The sequence below is a fragment of the Protopterus annectens genome, chromosome 11.part0, assembly GCF_019279795.1.
Source record: "Protopterus annectens isolate FY-2018-M chromosome 11.part0, PAN1.0, whole genome shotgun sequence".
NCBI lineage: Eukaryota > Metazoa > Chordata > Ceratodontiformes > Protopteridae > Protopterus > Protopterus annectens.
In genome coordinates this window covers 422,128,040-422,153,456 of record NC_056745.1, presented here as the reverse complement: position 1 = coordinate 422,153,456, position 25,417 = coordinate 422,128,040, and the positions used below count along the sequence as shown (strand labels likewise).

General features: G+C 43.8%; 1 protein-coding gene across 1 annotated transcript in view; it reads left to right on the top strand.

Moving 5' to 3' along the window:
- Positions 1 to 25,417, top strand: part of UHRF1BP1L (UHRF1 binding protein 1 like) — a 2,202,923-nt gene that overhangs the window by 1,339,017 nt on the left and 838,489 nt on the right. Inside the window, exon 11 of the mRNA XM_044087916.1 lies at positions 18,039 to 18,151. Coding sequence (XP_043943851.1) covers positions 18,039 to 18,151 — 113 coding nt within the window. The remainder of the gene's footprint in view (positions 1 to 18,038; positions 18,152 to 25,417) is intronic.

The window sequence follows — 25,417 nt, the reverse complement described above, 5'->3', positions numbered from 1 at the left end:
AAGCATGTCATCAGCAAAAAAGAAGGGTAAATCCCTCCCTAGAAATACATCATCAGCAAAATGACAGAGGTGGTAGACAAAATAAAACAAAAATGAGTATAATAATACATATGTAAAAAACGGCAAAATAGCGGCAGAGGCAACCATGCAACAATAAAATAGAAGCTTTCGCTGATAGAATAAAATTCCAAACTTTAATAGTGTGCACAGGTAAGCGCTTTCACAATCGCTTCATCAGACCAAGAAACACCCTTCCCAGAACTCAGTCCTTCTATAACCATTCAAAAATCATGACGTATAAGACTAATTAATTAGTAAATGATTAAACAAAGCTTATATTATATACATAACATATGAAATACATAAATAAAACCCATTTATTTTAAAATTATACTCCTCATATAAAACAGGGCAGACCCAGATTAAAAAATGGGGTATGAAATATATATAATGTCATTGGAATTAATGCCTCATTTACATAATGATTATGAGCATGGAGAACGGATAAATAACTGGCCTAGTCTGTCAAGGTGAAATAATTATTGAACCTATAGTCTACGTGATTTCAAAATAGGTTGGAGGGAGGCTCTCTCATCGTGGTCCCTTACCTCTTTCGGCTCTAAGCCTTAAAATCCAGTTTATCTCCTCCTTCTCAGTGCCATTTCTAATGTCCCCTTGACTAATCATGGGTGTAACTACATCTATAACCACAAAACTAAATGTATGGGTGTCACCTAGAATCATTACATGTTTGGCTAGGGCATTGTTGATATGATTAATTCTGATAGCATATAGATGTTCTCTAATTTAAGTTCGAAAAGTCCTATTGGTTTTCCCAACTTAGATTGCTGAACATGTATTACACACTGCCAGATAAACTAATGCTGGCTATCACAACTCGCAGTTACATTGAACTTAATTTTATTCACCCAGACACTGGCATAGAATTTAACACTGGTGTCTATAAACCCACAAAAATTACATTTTCCACATGGCACCGTACCCATTCTCCCTATATGAAGGTCTTTGTGTACAGACTGACATAATATCCTCTTTAAATTGGGTTTATTCTTAAATCTAAATACTGGTCTTTCACCAACAATGTTCTTAAAGTCAGTGCTGGTGGTGAGTATTTTCCAATGATTATTAATAATGTCAAATATGGCCCCATTGTCATTCGTATAAAACATGGGAATTTTGATGTAGGAAGATTCATTCCTTATTACGCTAGTTGATATTGCTTTACTAGAATAATATGGGGCAGCTCTACCTTCTTTAATATTGTGAAGGTCTGATAAACCTCTTTCTATTTCTACTTCATTATATCCTCTGTTGAGGAGTCTGTTAAAGTATACTAACTCATCTTGATATCCTACATCTGTAGCATTTAATCTAGAAATTCTCATTCATTGCCCTCTTATAATATTCTTAAAAATATGTGAGGGATGCATGCTACGTCTATGTAGTAAGATATTACTCTAACTCATTTTTCTAAACACACCAGTGTTGACATGGGTGTCCAGTACTTTTTCTACAAACACATCCAAATATTCCATTTTAGTGTTAGAATATTTTAGAGTGAACTTAAGATAGTGTGTCATAATGTTCATTACATTCACAAACAATTCTAATTCATCAGCCTTCCCATTCCAAGTTAAAAAGACATCATCGACAAAACGTCGATAGAACAACACATGTTTCTTGAACACATCAGTAATAAATAGACATTCCTCTTCCCATAATTCTAAAACCATGTTGGCGTAGTTCTTGGCGTGTATTCTGATGAAGTTCGTTGGAGCGAACGAAACCTAGGTAAATAAAGGAGTTATTTTTATGCTGGTGGTGTGCCTTGAAAAGTACTTTCATAGTAACTGAAATTTGGATGAAGTTTTACCGCTTGTACATTGCTGTTACTACTCTCCTTATTGGCGTTTTGCCTCCATCACGCTTCAATTGTGTGATTGAAACCGTCCTAGTTTCTTAGTTTCTCCAACTTCAGGTATACTATAAGAACAGTTACCTGGGTGGAAAACCACATCCAACCCATTTCCTGAAGAAGCATTGGTTGTATATTTAACAAACACTTCACTGATGTAGTAAACTCCATCTTACAACATTCCATCACAAAACCACCAGACATTAACCTGCACTCTAGCTCATTTAACCAAGAAAACAACCAAACTACTACAGAAGCTAAAGCCAACTTTTTACAGCAGAACACCTTCCCTCAGAACACCTGTAACTTATCGGTTTGCTGTACTTATCAGTAGATCTATTGCTGAACTTTGTTCCAAAGCTATGTAAACAGTTTCAAGTAATACTTCTTCAAAATGGATGCACATAAATAAAATTTCTGATTACAGACCTATTGCCATTTTATCTCCTCTTTCTAAAGTACTTGATATGTACAAAAACACTATTCGGTCATGTTACAACCAACAACTTGCTGTCCATCACCCAGCAATGATTTTGACCAGGCTATAGCACTTACATGCTCTGCTATCATTCCTTAACACTATTAACCTTTGCAAAAAAAGACTGTTCTCTGTTTATATTTTTCTAGACGTTTCAAAAGCATTTGATAAAGTATGCCATCCTTTCCATGTCTAGATTCTAGCCAAAATGAACCTTGGCTATAGTTTAGTACCTCAGGTGTTCCATAGTTAGCCCCATCCTTTGTAGTATGTTTGTCAATGATCTGTATACTGTAATACTCCATGCTGATTTAGTACAGTATGCAAACATTTCCAACCTCATCTTTTTTGACAGCTCCCTTGATCAGCTTCTGAGCTTTAGTCAGTTAGACTTTCACTTCCTGGTAAATAACTCACTCATTTATGATTTCTTTTAAATGCCATTAAAACAAAGCAAATCTTATTTGGATAAAGTGTTACTGCTATCACTTCACAAAGCAGTACTCTAAATGAACAAGTTGCACATGCTAAACTCCTCAAAGTTGTTATTGACCAAAAATTAGCTTTTGACAAACATATTGATTATGCCGTTACTGCTATCACTTCACAAAGCAGTACTCTAAATGAACAAGTTGCACATGCTAAACTCCTCAAAGTTGTTATTGACCAAAAATTAGTTTTTGACAAACATATTGATTATGCCATTTCAAAAACTCAAAAAAATGGTATGTTCCTCAAATCTAAACTATCTGAAACAGCACAGATAAATATACCTCAAACATTACTATTACCTACCCTGTTGTACTTATCTTTTCTAACCAACATCCAAAAACTAGAATAAAAAAGCAGAAAAGCAATGTTTTTTGACTTTTCCCGGTTAAGGGTCACCACAGTGGCTCACCGGTCCGCAGATTGGCAGTGGTGTTTTTACGGTGTCTAGTTGCCAGCCCGGCACCCAACCTTCACACAAGGCACATACACACACACACACACACACACACACACACACACACACACACACACACACACACACACACACACACACACACACACCTACCTGCATGTCTTTAAAACTCACTTGACCATGGGGAGGACATGCAGACTCCACACAGAAGGTGCTCTAGCCAAGAATTGAACTGGAGAACCTATTGCTGTGAGGTGACAATGGTAACGGCTGCACCATTGTTGCCAGTCATCCAAAAGCTAGAATAAACTTTAAAAAATGTTAGCTATGCAGCAAATGTCCATAGTAAAATGCACTACTGTAAATCTTTAAAAAAGTTTCAGTTCGAGAAAATTTCTTATCTTTTAAACAACTAAAGGCTGTGCAAAATATTTGACATGTGTTTGGCTTAAATAATGTTATAATATCCACTCTTGCTAACAGATACATTCCAGAAGTGCAAGATCACAAATCCATAATGGTTTTGAGGTAACTAAGTCATACATTCATTGTGGACACTCGTCCTATTCGATTCATGAATCCAAGCTCTGGAACGCTATACCTTTAAACATAAGAAATGAAGCCAAATATGATAGGATTTTAATTTGTAATTTTGTTGAAAGCTATTTAGCCACAAATTGGCATTGTGGTTGTACTTGAAATCCCATAATACTAATCTTTCCTTAACTAGGTCTATCTGTATCAAGTATAGCAAAAACAAAAATGCTGTTCACTCATTCTTACCATCATCTGTTATCCTTTACTACCAGCAACTCTCCCTCTTGTATTTATAATGAAATAAAAATGTAATTATTAATGTTATGTTGTCCTATCTCGCCTTCATTCTTGCTGGTTGGGTTTGGAGCCAGTATCTCGCCTTCATTCTTGCTGGTTGGGTTTGGAGCCAAGTCTCGGCTCCGACTCTGCCGTAAACCAAAGCTTGAGAGTTTCTACTGGCTCGAGGCTATAACCTATCCCATGCTGCTTAGCAGCTGTTCCCCAGATCTTGTTTGCCACTTGAAGCTTCGGGATTGTCTTTGTTGGCTCAGGCTAGTAAAATTTAGTATTCTACTATGTTTTTGGATAACTTTCCTAAAACTTACTACTACTTCTTAGTTTACCATTCCCAATTATAGTATAGTGCCTTTTTGTGTGATTGTAGTCTTCTTGGTTATATTTTCCTTGCAGCTGTCCTTTTGGGCCTTGTTTTTCTCTCTTCCCCTTATCTAGTTAAAGAATCCATTTCAGTTAGAGGATTCTTTCACCTTCTTTCCTCCCTTAAGGAGTCACCATTTAAATTAGAGGTGTCTCCTCAGGTTGGAGGAGATTGTCGTTTAATTTAGAGACTTCTCCTCCTCCCTATCCTTTCCATTTTTTACTGTTGTGTTAGTTTCTTTCACAGGTAAACATGTCTAAAGAATCTGTTAAGGAGCACAAACAATCTGGATTTAAAAAGTGTGATTCATGCACTCAGAAAATGTCTATAACAGACGGACACACAAGTTGTGTGTACTGTCTAGGCCAGTCCATCTCCAAGACTCCTGCTCCTTTTGTCATAGCTTCAGTGCACTGGTCTTATAGGACAGGAAAAATAAGCTCATTTTAAGGGGCTTGTTGAAAGTTGAAGAACATAATCAGACCTCAAAACTGGATAAGTCTAAAAAGGCTGCTTTGTCAACTCCTGTGTTTGAGCCATCAAGCAGTTTCAAAGATACAGCATCCTCGGATCCAAAAGTTATCGGTTCTGACAAATCTGGTCCTTCCTCAGTTCAATCTGTCTCCTCGGAACCATTGCGGAGCCGAAAAAGGAGTCGGTCACCATCCTTGGAACCTGTTCATTCAGTGCTGCAGTCTCCTTTATTACAGTCTGTGGCAGGTAGCCAGAAATCGTCAAGCCAGTCCTCTCGATCCTCCAGGTTATCAGACGATGATGTGGAGCGGGTCGTGAAGAGGTTGCTCTGGACCCAGGCCCTAGCTGAAATTCTTTCAAGCCCAGCCCATCAAATCATGGAGTCGACAACCGTACCTCAGATAACGTAGATTCCTCCACCTCTGACTAGGATGAGTTCGGAGCCAGAGAGTATGGAAGTCGTTGTGCTGGAGCCGGCCGAGCCAGTAATCACTTCTGATATCTTGGCTCCAACGTCTGCTCCAATCTCATCAATGTCTTCCATCGAGGGATCTGGGGGTTGACACTTCCTGGTCGGCTCCGGGGGGGGAGTTGAGTCAGACCCATGTCGGAACGGGCTCTCCCACTCGGTGCTTTGGCTCGGGTGAGTTTGGCTGCCACATCAGCCTTAGAGCTGCCACCCTCTGTGCCGGAGAGATCTTCCGGTCCCTCGGGATCGGAGTCTGTCGGCCCAGGATCGCAGTGCCTTTGAGGTGATGCGGAATGTGCTCTGGACTGAGTCTGCTCCACCTTCGGCTCCAGACTCTCTTCCCAAAAAGGGCCAGTGTCCACCTCTTCATCATCCCTCCATCACCTCCAGAGTAGAGAGTCAGTGCCCCAGGAAACTCCAATGGGTGGAACCTCCTCTTCCAATATCTCCCCAGAACACCCCCCCCCCCCCCGAGGAGGTCCCTCAGAAGAGAGAGTGTAAGCGGAAGCACGTAGACTCCCGTGAGTCTGTCACTTCTGATTCTGACTTGGAGGATTCAGAAGGGTCCCCATGGTCGGCCTCTGAGGATGTCTCTCTTTCAGACATCTTGGAGATCCATAAGCAGAGGGGCGGCTGGAAGTCCCTTTCCCCTTCTGAAGACGAGTCTGTATACCTGGAGGCATTAGGCTTTTGCCCCTCCACCTCTTGGGTATCTCCACCTTTCGACCCTCTCCTGGGTGTAGTGAGTCGGAAGGTGTAGGACTCTTCAGAATCAATGGACCCCGTTCCGCAGAGACCAAATAAATTTATTACAGCCCCAGAGGACAGACAGTATCTAACTAAGGGAGTTATGATGCAATGGGGGTGGCTGTGGCCACAAAGGAGGAGTTAGCTGAAACTTCTGCATCTGTCCATTCACCGAATAAGGAGTCTCGCACGATGGACAGGTACGGGAAGCGTACTTTCTCTTCATTGGCCTTTACCTTGCGGTCGCTGAATTATTTATCACATTTCACCAGACTTGAGGGATCTCCTAAAAGAGCTGGGAGATAAAGGTGCTACAGCCCAGAATTTATCGGATAAGATTAATTCTCAGCTTGCAACCTTAACCTCCATCACTAACTCCTCCATGCACCTTATTTACTGTGCAACCGATGGAGCGAGCAGGGCAGCAGGTACAGGGTTAGCTCTTCGGAGACATTCCTGGATGCGCCTTTGCAAGTTTGCTGAACCCTTCAGATCTTCTTTCATTGCTGACCCTTTGATGGCTCGTCCTTTTTCGGGACAAAAGTGAAAGAGACTCTCACCATGAGCCAACAAGATAGTAAGACCCTGTCTGCTGTTGGCGTCCATTTTACCGCCCCTACCAGACCCTACTCTAAAGGTCAGAAGAGTGGAAAGATGTGGTTCCGGAAGTCCAAAGTTGCCTTATCTGACACTCTTGGTGATCCTTCCCCCAGGGGTAGAGAGGAAATAACAATGGTAGACCACAGAACCAGGGTAAAAGAGATACTTTCTCTAGTCGGTCCTTCCAGCTCACCTGAAAGGAGGCCCTACTATCCACCTCAGGAGGAGGCTATCGCTGTACCCAGAAGCCTGGCTGAATTTGACTCAAGACAAATGGGTAAAGTCCATTATATCCAGGGGTTACAACATTCCCTTTCACTGTTCACCTCATCCATCAAAGTTTATCACAGACATTCCACCCGGTCAAAAGGATCAAGCAACACTAGAAATTCAAACGTTGCTAGAAAAAAAGTGTCATCCAAGAAGTCTCCGCAAACCAGCTAGGATCCGGAATTTACTCAAGGTTCTTTTTAGTTCCAAAAAAGTCAGGGGACTGGAGACCCATATTGGATCTCAGCAGACTAAACAAGTCAGTTAAGAAGTCAAAGTTCCAGATGGTAACACTGCAGTCTATACTCCCTTTTCTGGGACAAGACAATTGGATGTGCTTGTTAGATCTTCAGGACCCGTACTACCACATAAAGATGAGCAGGTGCTTCAGAAGATTTCTATGCTTCCGGCTGGGAGCCAGTCATTACCAGTTCAGAGCTCTGCCCTTTGGACTCACCACAGCCCCCAGAGTGTTTACCAAATGCATGGCAGTAGTCACAGCTCATCTCAGACATCAAGGATTCCAGGTGTTTCCATACTTAGACTGGCTACTAACTGCCACCACCAAGCAGCTACTAATCAAACCCAAGGACTACACCATCCATCTATTTTCAAAACTAGGCGTTACTATAAATGCAGAAAAATCTGCCTTGTTGCCATCACAGTGTATTACCCTTATAAGTGCAGATTTGAACACAAATGACATGTTGGCAAAACTGCCTCAAGAAAGGATTCAAATGTTACACAGTCAAGTGCTCATCTTGATCAACAAGAAAAAAGTACAGGCAAGATTTGTCCTCAAGGTCCTAGGCTGTATGGCAGCAACAATATCTCTAGTTTCCCTGGCATGACTTCACATGCGAATATTGCAGTGGCTACTCTTCGTTCAGTGGTCCATACAGGAGTTACCCATGTCTCACAAGATGGATCCAGTCCACTCAGGTAACAATGGGCAGACCATTTGTATTTCCCCAACCCATCACTACAGTAACCATGGACATGTTCCAGATAGGTTGGGGGGCATTATCTGAGACAGACGGTCCAATGGGTTTGGAAAGATCACGAGTACCATTTGCACATCTATGTCCTAGAGATGAGGGCTGTGCTTCTGGTATTGCAAGCATTTCAGAAGTCTCTTCCCACTGAGACTATTGCAATTCAGACAGACAATATGTCAGTGGTATGGTACGTCAACAAACACGGGGGAACCAGATCCTATCACCTATGTCAAGAGGCCCAGAGAGTTTGGCAATGGGCGATATCTTCTCAACGCTTTCTGACGGCAATGCACATCCTGAGGAAATCCAACGTTATAGCAGACAGGCTAAGCAGAGCTATCCTCATGCCTCATGAGTGGTCCCTGAATCAGGAAGTTGCAAATCGAATTTTTCACAAATGGGCGAGTCTTGCTGCGACCTTTATGCCACTCCTTTCAATGCCAAATTCAGCAACTACTTTGCCCTCTTTTCCCCTCCGGGAGAGTCACCGAGGGATGCACTCATCCAAGATTGGTCCCCGGGACGACTTTATATGCTTTTCCCCCCGTTTCCTTTGATTCCATAAGTTATTCAGAAAGCCAAGTCGTTGAGTCGCAGGTTAATTCTCATTGCGCCATATTGGCCTCATCAGATTTGGTTCCCTTTCCTTTGGCCCCACCTTCAGGATGACCCGTGGATCCTGGACCCAGTGCTGGATCTTCTGACGCATCAGTCAGGAACCCTCCATTCTGCCCTTCAGAGCCTCAAGCTGACAGCTTGGTTTCTCCACTTCCAATCTTAACCAGGCTTCCAAAATTATCCCCTGCAGTATGCCACATTTTGGTCTCCTCACACAAAAAGACAACTAGGAAACTTTACGCAAGCAAATGGAAGAGGTTCTCTTGTTGGGCAGACAAAAAACACATAGATCCTTTTACAGCCTCTGTACCTGCAATTTTGAAATTCCTGAATGAAATTTTTTGTCAAGGAGCAGCGCTGACAAGTATTCGAGTTCAGCTAGCCACTATATTTAATTATCATGTGGGGAAACTCGGATCCAATGCAATGTCCCACAAGTTATGCAAGGCCTTCCTCAGGGGTACTTTCCTGTTAAGACCTCCTGTAAGAGAACCTCCTCCCCATGGGATCTATATTTAGTATTATCAGCGTTGTTTCTTCCCCCCTTTGAACCAGCATCCTCTTGTTCTTTAAAATTTTTATCCTGGAAAACTCTCTAACAGCAGTTACCTCAGCTAAGAGGGTTTTAGAGTTGCAGGCCTTATTCTTCCGTCCTCCCTATTTTATCTTCCACAACGATAGAGTTTCCCTCAGAACAAATCCCTCCTCTTTACCAAAAGACTGTACAATCTATAGAATTGCCTGTGTTTTTTTTCCTAATTATAGCAACAAGGCAGAATATAAGCTTCACCAATCGGATGTACATAGACAACTGCACTTTTATTTACACAGGACAAAAGATTTCAGAAAATCAGATCAATTGTTTGTGTCCTATTCAGAAACAAAAAAAGGCTGGGCAGTCTCAGAAGTTACTTTGTCCAAATGGCTTACTGAGACTATAAAATATGTTTATCAATCTCGTAATAAAGAACCGCCAGGGAAAGTGAAAGGACATTCAATTAGAGCGGTGACTACTTCCTTTGCCTTTCAATCCAGACTTCCATTGGATTCAATGTGTGCTGCTGCTACATGGGTCAGTCCTCACATCTTTATCTCTCATTACAAAGTAGATGTGGCCTCCTGGAACAGGACATTCTTTGGTTCCACTGTCCTGAAGAGTTTATTCCCTTGAGCCACCCAAGAGAAAGGTGCTGGGGACTCCCAACCAGCAAGAATGAAGGCAAGATAGGACAACATAGCATAAAGAAGTTATGTACTCACCATAACGTTCCATGTTTTTATTGTCCAGTATCTTGCCTTCATTCTTGCATCCCACCCTGCCATCACCCTCCTGGAGGAGCTAGAGGAATTTTTAATATTGGCAAATATGGTCCGATTCTCATCTTGCCTTCCTTTTACCTTTATAACCAATATATTTCATATATTTTCTCTTTCTGTATGTTAATCATATCATAGGGAGCTCTCTCCCTCAAACGAGATCTGGGGAAGAGCCGCTAAGCACCATAGGATAGGTTATAACCTCGAGCCAGTAGAAGCTCTTGAGTCAGAGTTGAGATTTGGCTCCAAACCCAACCAGCAAGAATGAAGGTGAGATACTGGACAACAAACATGGAATGTTATGGTGAGTACATAACTTCTTTTTTTCCATCTTATCTTTAAAATGTTTAGTTCTGTTTATGTTTTAATATACTGTTGCATTTGTTTTGTAAACTGTGGAGCTTTTCTCCCAGGGCCTCTTTGAAAATTGTTTTTTTGCTCATTCGACTATCCCAGTAAACAAATGGAAGTAAATAAATCCATGGTGATCAACTGCATAGAATGGATGATCCAGATATTCTTTTTTTTTCCCTGGGCACTATATGAAACATTTCTTGAGAATGAGATAGGGGTTTTGAGGTTATTCCATGGTGTTCCTTATGGCCTTCACAAAAGAACAGCCATTTGGAGGGAATGAAGAGAGATGGATAAACTCATTGTCCTTGTATGTCTTAGAGACAGTGGCCTTTAAATCTTCAAACTCCTTAAAGAGGCTGAATGGGACGCTCTTTGTTCCTCCCAGTACCCATGGATATGAGTTACCATAATATCTTATAAAAGGAAGATTGTGGCTGAGACATGCTTCATGTCAAGTGATGTAGATCCAGTGTGTTTAATGGAGCATCAGGCAGAAGTGGATGTGTGCCAAGTGAGAGGCCTGCACCATTTCTGTTCCTGAAATCAGAATCTATTTCCAAAGACTGGGCTGCTTTACTTGTGACTCTAGCCCCCATTAACCATCAAGCACTGGACTGATATCTAAGCCCTTAGATGTAAGCCCAGAAATGGGATGACCCAGTGGACCTTTCTCAGCCAGGAACAGCTGACCCAAATGGACATGAGAGGTTTCAGAATTCTATGGGATGGGCAGCACCACTATCCTTTTAAGTCCACACACAAAAGGTGGAAGCCAATGTGTGTGCTTCCCTTGGTCCCTTAATCTTCCACTAAAATGAAAGACTGGTAAATGTCTAGGCTTTTGCTAGCCAAAATCAAACTTGGCACCAGTAGAAATGGGGGAGGACAGTTTAATTTTGAATTTACCTTTGACTTATTAGACTATGACCTGCTTCCTGAACATTCCTCCTAACAGGGAAGCTTCAGCCTGTACCGGAGGCTGTGTTTGACCCTCTCTCTGGTTCATTCTTTATGGTGTAAAGCAGGACAAAAGGTTTATGCCTAATGAGTCCTTGAGTAACAGGATTGAAAGTTATAACTTATGTTTTTTTTTTCTTTATATCATACCTTTCCCTTATGCAGTAAATGCAGTGCTAGCGTTGGTCTTGGCTTGTAGTTTGACTGCTAGATGGTAATTTTGAAAGCTTACTAGTCATGCAAACGTCAGAATTTTCACCAGCAGTAGTAAGCAACATGATATAAACTGTTGAAGCAGCAAAAAGGAAGTGGCAGGCTTGAAGCACAAGGACTTCACAATATCCATCAGAATGTGAGAAAAATGTCCCCCGATATGGGGTTATCAAGTATATTTTTGGCTAGACTGTGACTGGTGACAAATCCAGCCATTAACTTATGAAGCTAGGGTCCTCAACAGTAGTTAAACCAGATGTTATGTGATCCTATCTCGCCTACATTCTGTACTGATGGGTTCGGAGCCGATCCTCGGCTCCGACTCGGCACGCTATACTATAGAGCGAAGTCTCTAATTGGCTGAGCTATTCTATATCCCAGGATGCACCACCACCAATTCCCCAGATCTCGTTTGCCGCTTACAAAGCAAAGATGTGGTCTCGAGCTTGGCTGAGCTAAGTGCTTTCTTTATAAGAATTTTCTGTCAGGAATTTTCTTAAATTTAACCAAAAGCTGTTTTAACGGCTATCATTGTGTGTGAGTGAGTTTTCTGATTATTTTTGTGGTAAAAATTGTATTTCAGAGTAAGGTTTCCGTTTAAGTTAGAGGGGCCTTCCCCTTGTGCATGAGTAAGCCTTTTTGTGTGCGTTTCGTGAGGTGGTCAAGTACCCGTTTTTAGTTAGAGGGTTCTTGGTCCTCCTGTTGTGTGACCCGTTTGTTAACTTCTATTTTACTGTAAAGTGAAATTGTTCTGGGTTAGATTCATTTTTTTCCTGTGTTTTTCTAACTGTTTGACATTATGTCAAAAGAGCACAGACCCTCAGGGTTTAAAAAATGCACTAGATGCAGCTACAAGATGTCCATAACGGACGATCACTCCCTATGCGTGTACTGTTTAGGACCCAAACACCTTCAGGAGTCTTGTAGCGTGTCACGCTTTTTCCTCTCGAGTCCTCCAAAAGAGGAAAAATAAATTGATACTAAAAGGACTTATCAAACCTACTTTTGAAGAGGCCTTATCTTCCTCTTCTACTCCCTCAAAGAAAAAGAAATAGTCGGCTCCGACCAGTCCGTCGGAACCGACCACCAAGAAATCTCGGCAGGCTTCTCCATCGGCTCCACGGACTTCGGAGCAGAGGGCGGAACGGTTTGCCTCGATGCCTCCAGCCTAGACTCCTCTGGCTTCGGAGCCGATGGCTGGAGCTTCGAGAGGCGGGTCACCTTCATCGGCTCCGCTGATTTCGGAGCCGATGAGAGTTGTCTGCTCAGACTCTTCCCCTTCGGCGCCAAAGACCTCTTCGGCACTGAGGGAAATTACAATGGAGTCTCCTTCGGCACCGATTTTGATCGAGACAATTCGGAGCCGGTCTCCCAGTCCTTCGGAGCCGGTGGAGAAGTCTACTCGGACCCGTTCGATCTCCTCCCGGTCTTCCAAGATGTCAGATTCGGACATTGACAGGGTGCTCCAAAGGCTGTTTCCGTCTCCAGTCTTCCAAAAGTTAGTTTCGGCTCCAGCCCAGTCGGCTTCAGAGCCGATGGTCCACCCTTTAGCCTTGGTTCCTCCTCCAACAGCCTCGGCACCGTTGGAGTCAGTGCTGGTGGAGCCGATGGAGGTGTCCGGGTCGGCTCCGACCCTTACTCCTACTCTGGCCTTCGGGTCGGAGTTCGGTACACGGACCTCTTCGGTCGGCCCCGGGGGTGATGCTTCGGGACCGATGTTTTCTGTTCCGAGCCCCTCTCTCGGTGCGTCGGCTGCGGGAGTGCTGTCTGCTGTTATGGCTTTGGGGGTTGGACCTTCCCAGGATTCTGAGGGTCCAGCCTTTAGAGCCATGAGGAGTGCTTTGGCCAAATCTTCCCTAGGCACGGAGACTGGTTCCTTTCTAGTCCCCCTGTCTCAAGACAGCGGAGCCCTGGGGCCTGAGGTCACCCCCATTGGGGGGTCCCCCTCTTCCTGGAGGTCCCTCTGAAGAGTCTTTGGAGGAACCCCCAAATAAGAAACAGTGCAAGAGGAAGCACGTCGACTCCCCTGACGAGTCTCTCACCTCGTACACCGATCTTGATGATGCGGAAGGGTCCCCCAAGTCGACATCGGATGATGTCTCCTTTGAGGACATCCTGGAAGTCCTCAAACAATGAGGCGGCTGGCAGACCAAATCCCCTTCCTCTGACGAGTCGGTGTTCCTCAAGGCCTTCGGGGCTCAGCCCTCCGCTTCCTGGGTGTCTCCGCCCTTCGATGAGCTCCTAGAGTTGATCTCTCGAAGGGCGTGGGAACATCCAGATTCTGTGGAACCGGTGCCTGCTCGCCCTAACAAATTGTTGTCAGCGTCCCCGGAAAAGGAATTTCTCACCAAGGGTGTGGCTGTAGATACTCTGATGGTGGCATCTGCTACCCAACAAGATGTAGCAGAGGCTTCGACGTCCGTCCATCCTCCTAATAAGGAGTCTAGGAGCATGGACGATGCGGAAGCGCACCCTTACTTCAGCGGCCTTTACTTTAAGGTCTCTGAACTATCTGACGCACTTCACTAGACTTCAGAGGGACCTGATCAAGGAACTTTCAGATACCCTCTCTGGTAACCTACCTGAGCAGTTGGCCCAGACGGTTATCTCTCAGTTGGCTACTCTATCGTCGATTTCGAACTCGTCCATGAGGCTCATTTCATATGCAGCCGAGGCGTAAGCGGCAGTGCAGTGTTGCTCTACGGAGACAAGCCTGGCTCCGCCTATGTCATTTTGCGGAGGCCTTCAAGTCTTCCTTTGCCGACGCTCCCTTTGATGGGTCCTCTTTGTTTGGACCCAAGGTAAAGGACACCTTGACCCGCTGTGAACAAGAGGGTAAGACTTTGACTGCCGTAGGGGCACGGTTTTCCTCTCCCTTTCGGCCTTATCCCAAGGCTAAAAGAGGAGGGAAAATGTGGTTCCGTAAATCTCAGAAGAATTACCCCTCACAGCAGGATGATCCCCCTTCTAGAGGCAGAGGAGGGGGAAATTTTTCAGGAAGACGCCGTCCCAGAGGCAGCAGAGGCCCCCGCAACACTGGAGACCGTGAGTCCTTTCGTGGCTCTTCAACCTTTCAGCATCCCTGAAGGATTGCCCGACTGCGCAGCTCCAGAGCCAGTCGGGGGTCATTTTCCGAGGCACCTAAAGGCCTGGGAGAGTATCACTCAGGACCGATGGGTGCTCCGAATCATCGCCGGAGGTTACGTCATCCCCTTTTCGCACCCCCCCCCCCCGCTAACCAGGAAAATCCCGGACCTGCCACCCAGTCAACGGGATATTGCAGCCATCGAAATTTCAAAGCTGCTTCAAAAAGGAGTCATCCAACCGGTCCCCGTTGACTAGACCGGATTAGGGACTTACTCAAAATTCTTTTTGGTGCCAAAAAAGACCGGGGACTTGAGGCCCATTTTGGTTCTCAGCAACCTAAATCGATCAGTCAAGAAGTCCAAGTTCCGTATGGTCACCTTACAATCCATTCTTCCGCTACTGGAGAAAGGTGTTTGGATGTGCTCCATAGATCTCAAGGGCGCCTATTATCACATTCTCGTAGATCAGGCATCCAGGAGACATCTGCGCTTCAGCCTGGGAGACAGTCATTTCCAGTTCTGCGCACTGCCCTTTGGTCTCACCACAGCCCCCAGGGTGTTCACCAAATGTTTGGCGGTGGTGACTGCTCACCTGAGAAGTCTAGGATTTCAGGTGTTTCCGTATCTAGATGACTGGCTCCTAACTGCCACCTCCAGGCATCTACTATTACAGAATCTAGCAGCCACGATATCTCTAGGCACCTCCCTAGGAATCACCTTCAATTGGGCAAAGTCTGTGTTGCTGCCATCTCAGCATATACGGTTTATCGGGGTAGAGATAGACTCAAAGCAAATGCGGGTCTATCTTCCTACAGAGAGAATAGAAACATTACAATCTCAAGTCCGAGCGTTGCTCCTCAAACGACGAGCCCCAGCAAGGATGGTACTACAACTGCTGGGTTCCATGTCGGCTACCGTTCTCCTGGTGCCCTTAGCAAGATTGCACATGAGGATTCTCCAGTGGCATCTGTCGGTCCAGTGGTCGTTCAGGAACTTCCTCTCAGTCACCACATTATAATCATGGAGACGTGCAAACAGGACCTCCGTTGGTGGCTTCTCTCCTCCAACCTGGATCAGGGGCGACCCTTCATTCCTCCTCCTCCAGTGGCCACCTTGACTACGGACGCCTCCCAGACGGGGTGGGGGGGACATTACCTGGGCAGGTCAGTCCAAGGCGAGTGGCACCCCGACGAGAGTTCCCTACACATCAACATACTGGAAATGAGGGCAGTACTTCTATCGCTTCAAGCACTACACAGCTACCTCCCCCAGGGTTTGATTGCCATTCAGTCCGACAACATGTCTGTAGTCTGGTACCTGAACAAGCAGGGAGGGACCAGGTCCTACCCTCTTTGCAGAGAGGCCATGAAAGTATGGAATTGGGCTGTTGCAACCAACCATTCCTTGGTAGCAACACACATTCCGGGGAGATCCAATGCGATAGCCGACAGACTGAGCAGAACCATTCTCTCCCAGCACGAGTGGTCTCTGAACGACAGAGTAGCATCTCAGATCTTCAGAAGATGGGGAACTCCTTGTTGCGACCTCTTTGCAACTCCCCTCAACACGAAATGTCCACAGTTCTTTTCTCTTACCCCGGTTCCGGGGGGGTTTCCCAAGGATGCCCTAGTCCGAACTTGGCCCACCAGCTTACTGTACGCCTTTCCACCGGTTTCCCTTCTCCCCAGGGTGATCCAGAAGGCGATTCACTTGCCAGTGCAAGATGATTTTAGTTGCCCCATACTGGCCTCGTCAAGTCTGGCTGCCATTTCTTCGGAAATACGCAATGGACGGACCAGGTTCCAGATCTCTTGATCCACCAGTCGGGACAGCTTCACCAGTCCCTTCACTCACTGAAGTTAACAGCTTGGCTCCTCCACTTCCGACTATAGTCAGGAACCAAGTTTTGGACTCAGAAGTTATACATATCTTGTCCTCGGCCCACAAGAATTCGACTAAGAAGATGTATAATAGTAAATGGAAGAGATTCGCCATTTGGGCCCAACTCCGGGGAATAGATCCCATTACTGCCCCGGTGGCGGACGTTTTGAAATTATTAGCTTCCCTATTTCAATCAAGGTTCTTCGGTCTCCACCATTAAGGTTCAATTAGCAGCTATTTCTAATTTTCATGAAAGTATAGACCCACCTTTGATGAGCAATAAGTTGTGTAAAGCCTTTATGAAAGGTGCTGGGCTGCTACGTCCTCCAGTTTCTCATCCTGCTCCACCATGGGATCTCAATTTCGTATTAGGTGCCTTGACCTCTTCCCCCTTCGAACCGGCAGCAACTTCTGACTTGAAATTTCTTTCCTGGAAGACTGCTTTTTTGGTGGCAATTACATCAGCCAGAAGAGTTTCGGAACTTCAAGCCCTATGTGTCAAATCGCCGTACTTGGTTTTTCATAAGGATAGAGTATCCCTTAGGCCTAATCCATCTTTTCTTCCCAAAGTTTGTTCTAGTTTCTGTCTTCAACAGTCTTTGGAACTTCCAGTTTTCTTCCTCAATTACTCAGACAGAGCAGAATATATCTTCCACTCATTGGATGTCCACAGACAATTGCGTTTCTACTTAGATAGGACGCACCAAACACGGAAAACAGATCAGTTGTTTGTGTCCTTTTCAGACAATAAATTGGGCAAAGCCATCACGAAGGTCACTATTGCCAAGTAGATCAGAGACTGTATCAGTCATATTTATTTTCTTTCTAATAGAGAGCTTACAACCACTGTGAAAGCTCATTCTACAAGGGCTATGGCTACTTCAACAGCATTTCATTCTAAGCTTGCCATTAGTGACATTTGTGCTGCGGCTACCTGGTCCTCTCCTCACACCTTTATTTCTCATTACAAATTGGATGTGGCATCTCGGGGGCGAGCTTCCTTTGGTTCCACAGTTCTCAGGAGTGTTTTCCAGTGAGCCACCCAGGAATCAGGTGCTAGGGACGCTGTCCCATCAGTACAGAATGTAGGCGAGATAGGATCACATAACATCTTTTAGTTATGTACTTACCATAACTTTAGATGTTTGGGATCCATCTCGCCTACATTCCTAATACCCACCCTCCTTCCCCCTGCCTTGGAGATCAGAAGAGACCGGATGGTTCAAGTTCGACCGTTTCATCTTGAAACATCTGGCAATGTTATATCAGCAGTGCATGTGTGGGTGCATGTGTGCGAACAAACAAGATCTGGGGAATTGGTGGTGGTGCATCCTGGGATATAGAATAGCTCAGCCAATTAGAGACTTCGCTCTATAGTATAGCGTGCCAAGTCGGAGCCGAAGATCGGCTCCGAACCCATCAGTACAGAATGTAGGCGAGATGGATCCCAAACATCTAAAGTTATGGTAAGTACATAACAAAGTTATCAAAAGCATATGCATTTTGTTCATCGTCTTATTTTGTTTTACTTTGTACAGGAAAAGATCAAACATTCAGACCACCACTTCCTCCTCCTCCAGTTCATCCGCCAAAGACAAAACTGATGTCCAGTTCTTTTGTGATTAGGCTTGCTGACTTTAACATCTATCAGGTAAATGGGTGTTATGAATTCTTACATGTGCAGTAATTCTGCACTAATGTACATTCTGAATGTGCTTTGTAATATCAGCTTGCCCGGTTCACCTGCATGTTTTATTTATAGTAGTGGCAATCATTTTGCCATTTTTTGTAATGTAGTTACTTGTTTCCTTTCGGAATGCTGGGAAAAAATAGAAGTTTAAATTTTCAAACAAAATAATTCAGAATATACTTTATTGAAAATGTTTACCTGTATTAATGTACTGAGTATTTTTTTGCAGTTTGTGCTCTTTTTTTGTACAGTCACCACAGTTTAACCAGTCAGTAACTTTTCACATAGTGCAGTGCTCTAGGTATTTGGAGCACTACAAATCCATTTACAGACACGTATGTCCAAAATATGTTGAGCAGTTCTAATGCTTCTTTACATTGTATGTTTGTTGAAAACCTTTTTAATCTGTTAATATGGACTTTCTTGATGTTCTTTTAAACATCTCAGTAGATTTATTAATAGTGACACAGTATAATTGTAGATGCCACTTTGTCTTGGACTTGAGCTTTGAGATCTCAAGTGAAACTTCTTTTGAAGAGTAAAAAGTGCTAGCTGGGTTGTAGGCAATAAAGAATTCTTACATGTAAGATGCCTATTCACCATACATGAACATGTAGAGCTTTGCACAACAGTTAATTTCAAGGCAATTTCTCAGACTTCAGCTACATTGCTGCACTTGGTGATGTCTGCCAGCTACCTAGAGATTCTGGGAATTCAAAAGAAGGTGTCAGATGACAACCTGAAATTATTTACTAGCAGCAGTGGGTTTGACTCATTCCTTTAAAGAGATCATCATAATTATTGAGAACTGTGTTAATGTATTCAATCCACCAGTGAAACTTTTATAGTGCCCTGTTTGAACTCCAGTTAAGTCCAAGCTAGTCAATCCTATGCTTTTATTAGAGAATTAAGTATAAAATTAATTGAATGACAGTGAAAGAAACTGGCACAGAATAAGTGACATTCATCATTAGATCACTGTTGCAGTAGTCAAAGTTATGGGTTATCTCCAGCCAAGGATATGGCAACTAGCCAGCATCCAAAGCTTCACGATACATTCCATGTACCCTAACCACTGAAGGGCTAAAGGAGCGCTGTAGAAAGCCAGCGGTTAGAGCTCCAGAACTTTTTTTTACCATTGAAAGGGACTCTTCCTGCAGGCTTCGAGTGATCAGTTGGCTTGCCCTTCTCAAAGGATAGGTAGATAAATACCTTTATTATTTCTAAGCTAGTAGATGTGTTTTTTGTGATTGTCACTAAAAACATAGTTCAAAAAAAAATGTATAGTTAATTTTAACTGATAGGGGAAAACTGTTTTAAAATCAAAATGTGTATAAAAATTAAGTATTTTTGTGTGAAAAAAATACAGATAGTAGTTTAGACTAGTGCTTTGGGGATTGTCACTAAAATTGTTCTCTAAAAATTGTAAAATTCCTGTCTGGGAGGATTCCAGACTTTTCCAGGATTTGTTACTGCCTATCAGAAACTTATTTCAGTTAAACCATGGAGCAGGCTTCGGGCTGTTCCCCCTCCCCCACCCATCCACAAAATGAAGAAAGCTTTTTGGAAGCTTTAGTAGTCAGGCTGGTTTCCTTACTGCCCAGCCACCAGTGAGTGACTCTGTTGTGGCCAAATCAGGTACCTCGGACTGCTCATATTCTACCCTTGATCCCGCTGGCATTGTTCTTCAAGAAACTAAGGGATGGGAGTTAGGCAGATCCACTGAGACCACTGTATTATCCTCCTCATGCAAGGGAGAATCACTCTTGACAGTCTCTTTGGATGGACCGGAAGATTCTTTGCTGCAAAGCTGATCTAAAGTACCTGATTCTCAGGGAAGATTCCCATCCTTGTATCTGTCATTTTCTATAGAGTCTCCTAGAAAAAAAAAACAAAGTCTGGCATATTTCTTCTCCTGTTTCACTGAGGATGGATGGATGGAAAGGGTTGGCTGAGTTTTGCTAAGGGCTTATTTCAAGTTTTTAATTCTCTAAGTTCTGATTCCTTTTTACCGAGTTTTGAAAGAAAAATATTTCCCCCTCTGTCTTAGGATTCCCTGTCCGAAGGGCAGAAGTTTCACTGGCGATGTATTAATGTTTTATGCACCAGGAAGGTGAATCCAATTCTAAAGACAATTTTTCTTCAGATTCCACCTCCCCCCATTCAAGATTGCCAGATTTCTAAATGGACAGGTAGGGACAAAAAAAAAAAAAAAAAAAAAGAGGTCTTTAATGCGGAACTGCCTGTTATTCCACATTAAACATGCCGATATATGAGCCAATCAAAAATCGCACATCAGAGCCTCTTCTGTTCAATGCGGAACAGCCCGTAGTTTCTCATTGAACAGAAGTGGCCTCTGTGATTTATGATTGGCCCATATGCTGATATACGAGCCAATCAAAAATCACACAGCAGACCCTGTTCTGGTCAATGTGAACAGTCCACTGTTTCACATTGAACAGAAGTGGCTCCACTTTGCGATTTATGATTGGCCCATATGCCGGTATACGAGCCAATCAAAAATCACAAAGCGGAAGGTGTTTTGCCAGGATTTTAACAGGGATTGCAGGACTCAGGATAGGGCTGCTGATCTCGGGACAGTCCCACTCAAATAGGGACGTCTGGCAACCCTGCTCCCAAAGTTTTCTTCTTCTGAAAACTATAGCCAGAATGAAAAAAATGTTTCAGTGAGAAAAGTGTAAAATTCCAATATCCCAGCTAAAATATCATGATTTATTCTAGCTGTTCCTACTATGCTTCCAGCTTAGGATGATGCTTTTCAACCCCCTGCCTAAAGATGTGAAAGATTCTACAGGGTTTCTCAGACCCAGAAATACCAATTTTCTAATCTCAAATCAGACCATGCAGTTATTTCTTTGGCAAAACCAATGTGCCGATAAGCACATTGTGAATAACCATGTGCCTTCTGACAAAGGTTGGAACAGTTTTTAATAGGTAAGGAAGAAAGTGCATTCTTCTACTTTATACTTTAGAACTCTGAATTGTATGGCTTGTATGTGCAAATACATACGTGCTTCTTTTGAAAATATGAGAAAGTTAAATGTTAACCTCCCTTATTCAGAGATTAAAGTATCTCTGATTTCCTTAATAGCTTCTGTTTATCAAGTAACCAAGAACTCTCAAGAACTTTCAAGTGTTCTTATGACTCTTCTGATGTAGCCATAGCAGCTGCTATTGGATCAGTAATGCAAATATTTGTTTGGTTACATTCACAGAATTTACCAGAAGATGTCGTAGCTGAGATTTTGAACTATTCTTCCTTAGAGAGTTATTGTTTGGCCTAGACAAGAGGAAGATTATGCCTCCTCTGATCAAGTGTCTATTTCCTCAGGCTCCTCTGAGGAACAAGATTACTCCTTTCCCCCCTTATGAAGATTCTGATGCTGAGGATTCCATTCCCTCAGCTTCTCCCCCTGAAGACACTCTTTTGGGGAAACTTTACATACTATGAGGGAACATTTTCACTGGGAAGGTCAGGACTACTCTGACTCAAAGAAAAGGCTCAGAGAGTTTCTTTTACTCCCCCAGCACAGACCACTTGCTATCCCCCGTGTTTTAGACAATGTGGATGATGTTTACTTAGAATCTAGTTTAAATCCAGATTCTCTGCCTCCTGCTCCAGCCAAACCAGACAGATATTATAGAGTACCTGACTCCCACAAATTCCTTTATAAAAACCCTGTTGCTGACCCAGAGACTATCTCCCAGGGTCCCAAAGGGGCTAAGGCTTCTTTGGAAAAAAATCCTGTACCCTCTGAAAGGGACTCCAGAGCACTAGACAGGTGGGGGAAAAAGGTTTACACCTCGGCCACTATAGCTATGACAGCACTAAATTGTCAATTTCACATGCTAAAATACCAGCAATTTCTAATGTCTCAAATAAAACAAAAGATGAGCACACACCCTCAACAGTCTGAATTGAAGGAAATGCAGGGTCTGTTGCATGCAACTGAACAGGTGGGCAAACATACTTAATGTGGATTTGATTCCTTGGAAGCTTCCTGTAGAGCAGCTGTTACTGGGTCTGTTATACGGAGGCATGCTTGGTTAAAGGAACAAACTCTGCCTGATCATGTTAAAGCAAAGCCTAGATGCTCCCTTACAGCAGGATGTTCTATTTGGAGTTAAAGCAGAAGAAGTCTTAAAGAAAATGGAGGATAAGGCAAAATCTATGCAGACGGTTAAAGATTTCTTACAGGTTCAGCCCCCTCACTTCAGCAGAAATTGGCCAACAAAAAATTGGTCCTTTCCAGCTACTGACAGACCTCAGAGAGGGGTAAATACAGACACCCAAGAGGCAGAGGACAACCACAAACCCACTACAAACCTCGACAATGTTGCACTGCAACACAGAAGGGAGGAGAAGACAGGCCCCAAACTACTAGAAGGCAAACACAATGACTTAAACCTCATATGGCCAAGCAAAACTCTCTTGGCAGCTCCCTTGGGAGGAAAATTAGCACTTTTTTCAGGCAACTGGCGCATCGTCACAAAGGACAAATGGATCCTAGACATTATTTCACAAGGATACAGGTTCCATTTTCACACCTTGCCAATGAAAAGAGGAATGCCAAACCTGCCACAAAATCAATGGGCAGAGGCACAAAAACAAATTACAGCTCTCATGGACATGAGAGCCATTCAGCTGGTACCTACACGGGAGCAAGGCCAAGGATTTTACTCAAGACTCTTGCTAGTCCCCAGAAAGGACAAAGCTTGGAGACCAATTCTGGACCTTTTCAATTCTATACACCTTCTTACAAGTACCCAAATTCAAGATGCTAACACTACAGCAGCTTCTTCCCATGTTGGGCAAGAAAGCATGGCTAGTAACATTGGACCTCAAGGAGGCATACCTACATGTCCCTATCAGACAAAATTGCAGAAGATACCTCTGTTTCATTGCAGGTTCAACCCATTAACAATTCTCTGCACTGCCCTTTGGCTTATCCACTGCGCCCAGGGTTTTCACAAAATGACTGGCACCAGTAATTGCATACTGCAGACAGAGGAATTCAAATATACCCATACCTGGACGACTGCCTCATCCAAGCAGAAAGCAAGGACATCTTGTTACAACATCTGTTTTTTGTAAAACAACTTCTAAGTTGCCTAGGGTACACAGTAAACGAAAAGAAATCAAAACTAGTACCCTCACAAAATATGACATTCCTGAGTGCCAGCTTGAATACAACGGTCCAGATGGCTTATCTGATGCCAGACAAACAACTACAACTGACTCAATATTTCAAAACAATGGCAACAAAGACCCAACTCCCTGCAAGAAAAATTCTGCAGGCCTTGGGCTTCATGGCATCTTGCATACTACTAATACCATTTGCAAAGCTGCATATGAGGAAATTACAGTGGTACCTAAAAAGCGTATGGTCTCAACACAGCCACAGCTTGGACACAATGATATCTCTCATTCCCTGCCTTCAACAAGAGTTTCTATGGTGGTCACAGGCATGTCACCTCAACAAGGGTCAGCCTCTCACCTTGCCCCCAGCCAGGCAAACTATGACAACAGATGCATCGGACTATGCCTGGGAGGCACACATGGCAGGAAAGTGCGTTCAAGGCATATGGACTGCAGGTCAAAGGAATCTGCACATCAATCAAAAAGAAATGCTAGCTGTACAGAATGCCCTGACAGCCTTCAAGAACCTCTTGCATCCAGGACAGCTTACAATAAGGACGGACAACACCACAGTAATGTGGTACATAAACAAACAAGGGGGTACACACTCCTACCCTCTATGCAGGCAAGCAATGACCTTGTGGAACACAGCACTGGCTTACCAAGTTCAGCTACAAGCTCAATTCCTGCCAGGAAAAAAGAACACATTGGCAGACGACCTCAGCAGAAACATCATGGATCTCACGAGTGGAAACTGGATCCACAAGTTCGGAAATGATAACTCAAAAATGGGGCCACCCAGACATAGACCTGTTTGCCAGCCCCCAAAACTATCAGCTAACAAAATTTTGTACAAGGATGCTTCACCATCAAGCTTGGAAAGTGGACGCCTCTCATTCAGTTAGAAAAACCTGACAGTATATGCCTTCCCTCCATTGCCTCTTCTCACAAAGGTGCTGCTGAAAGTCAGGAAGGAGAGACCCAGAATGATACTCATAGCCCCAGACAGGCCACGCCAGCACTGGTACCCACTACTAAGGAATATGGCATAGGGCCCACCTTGGATTTTACCACAAATTGCTCATTTGCTCACACAGCAAGACAAACAGATTCTACACAGCCAGCTCAAAATCTTAAATTTGGCTGCATGGCAAATCACCTAAGCAACCAGCCAGCTCCTCTTCCTCAAGCAGTTATGGATGTTATTCTGGAAGCTAGGAGGCCCAGCACCAGGAAGGCCTACTCGGACAAATGGAAAAGGTTTTGCGCCTGGAACCAAGCTAAATGCCAAAATACCCTTCAGCCTCACATACCTCAGATTCTACTGAGAATGTTGCACAAAGGACTTTCTTTTTCATCTATTAAATTCCACGCCTCAGCTATTTCAGCCCACTACAACACGGATCCTCCCTTATTTTCACATCCACTTCTAAGGCAGTTTCTCAGAGGGGCCGAAAACATTAGGCCCCCCAGGAGAGCACCTGCACCAACCTGGGACCTCAACTTTGTTCTGGAAAAACTTACGCTACCTCCTTTTGAACCAGTTTTCTCTGCTGACCTAAAGTTTATATCATGGAAGACTGCCCTGCTGCTAGCAATAACTTCAGCCAGAAGAGTCTCAGAGCTTCAGGCACTAATGGCAGTAGAGCCTTTCCTCATTTTCCATCATGACAGAGTTTCTCTACGAACTAATCCCATATTTATGCCTAAGGTGGTATCCAGTGTGGCTCTAAATCAAACCATCCACTTACCCACCTTCTTTCCAAAGCCACAGAACAAAGGAGAAAGACTCCTGCACTCCTTGGACATTTACAGGCAACTACATTACTACTTGGATAAAACTAAGGTTTTCAGAAAATCTGACCAGCTCTTTGTATCCTATGCTGCAGCTTCACAAGGGAAGGCTATATCAAAACAGACCATTTCCAAATGGATAGGACATTGCATTCGTTTTTGCTACACCCATCATGGAAAACCAGTTCCTGCTACCATAAGGCCCCACTCTACCAGGGCAGCAGCTACATCTACAGCCTTCCTCAGGGGGGTGCCAACCAAGGATATTTTGG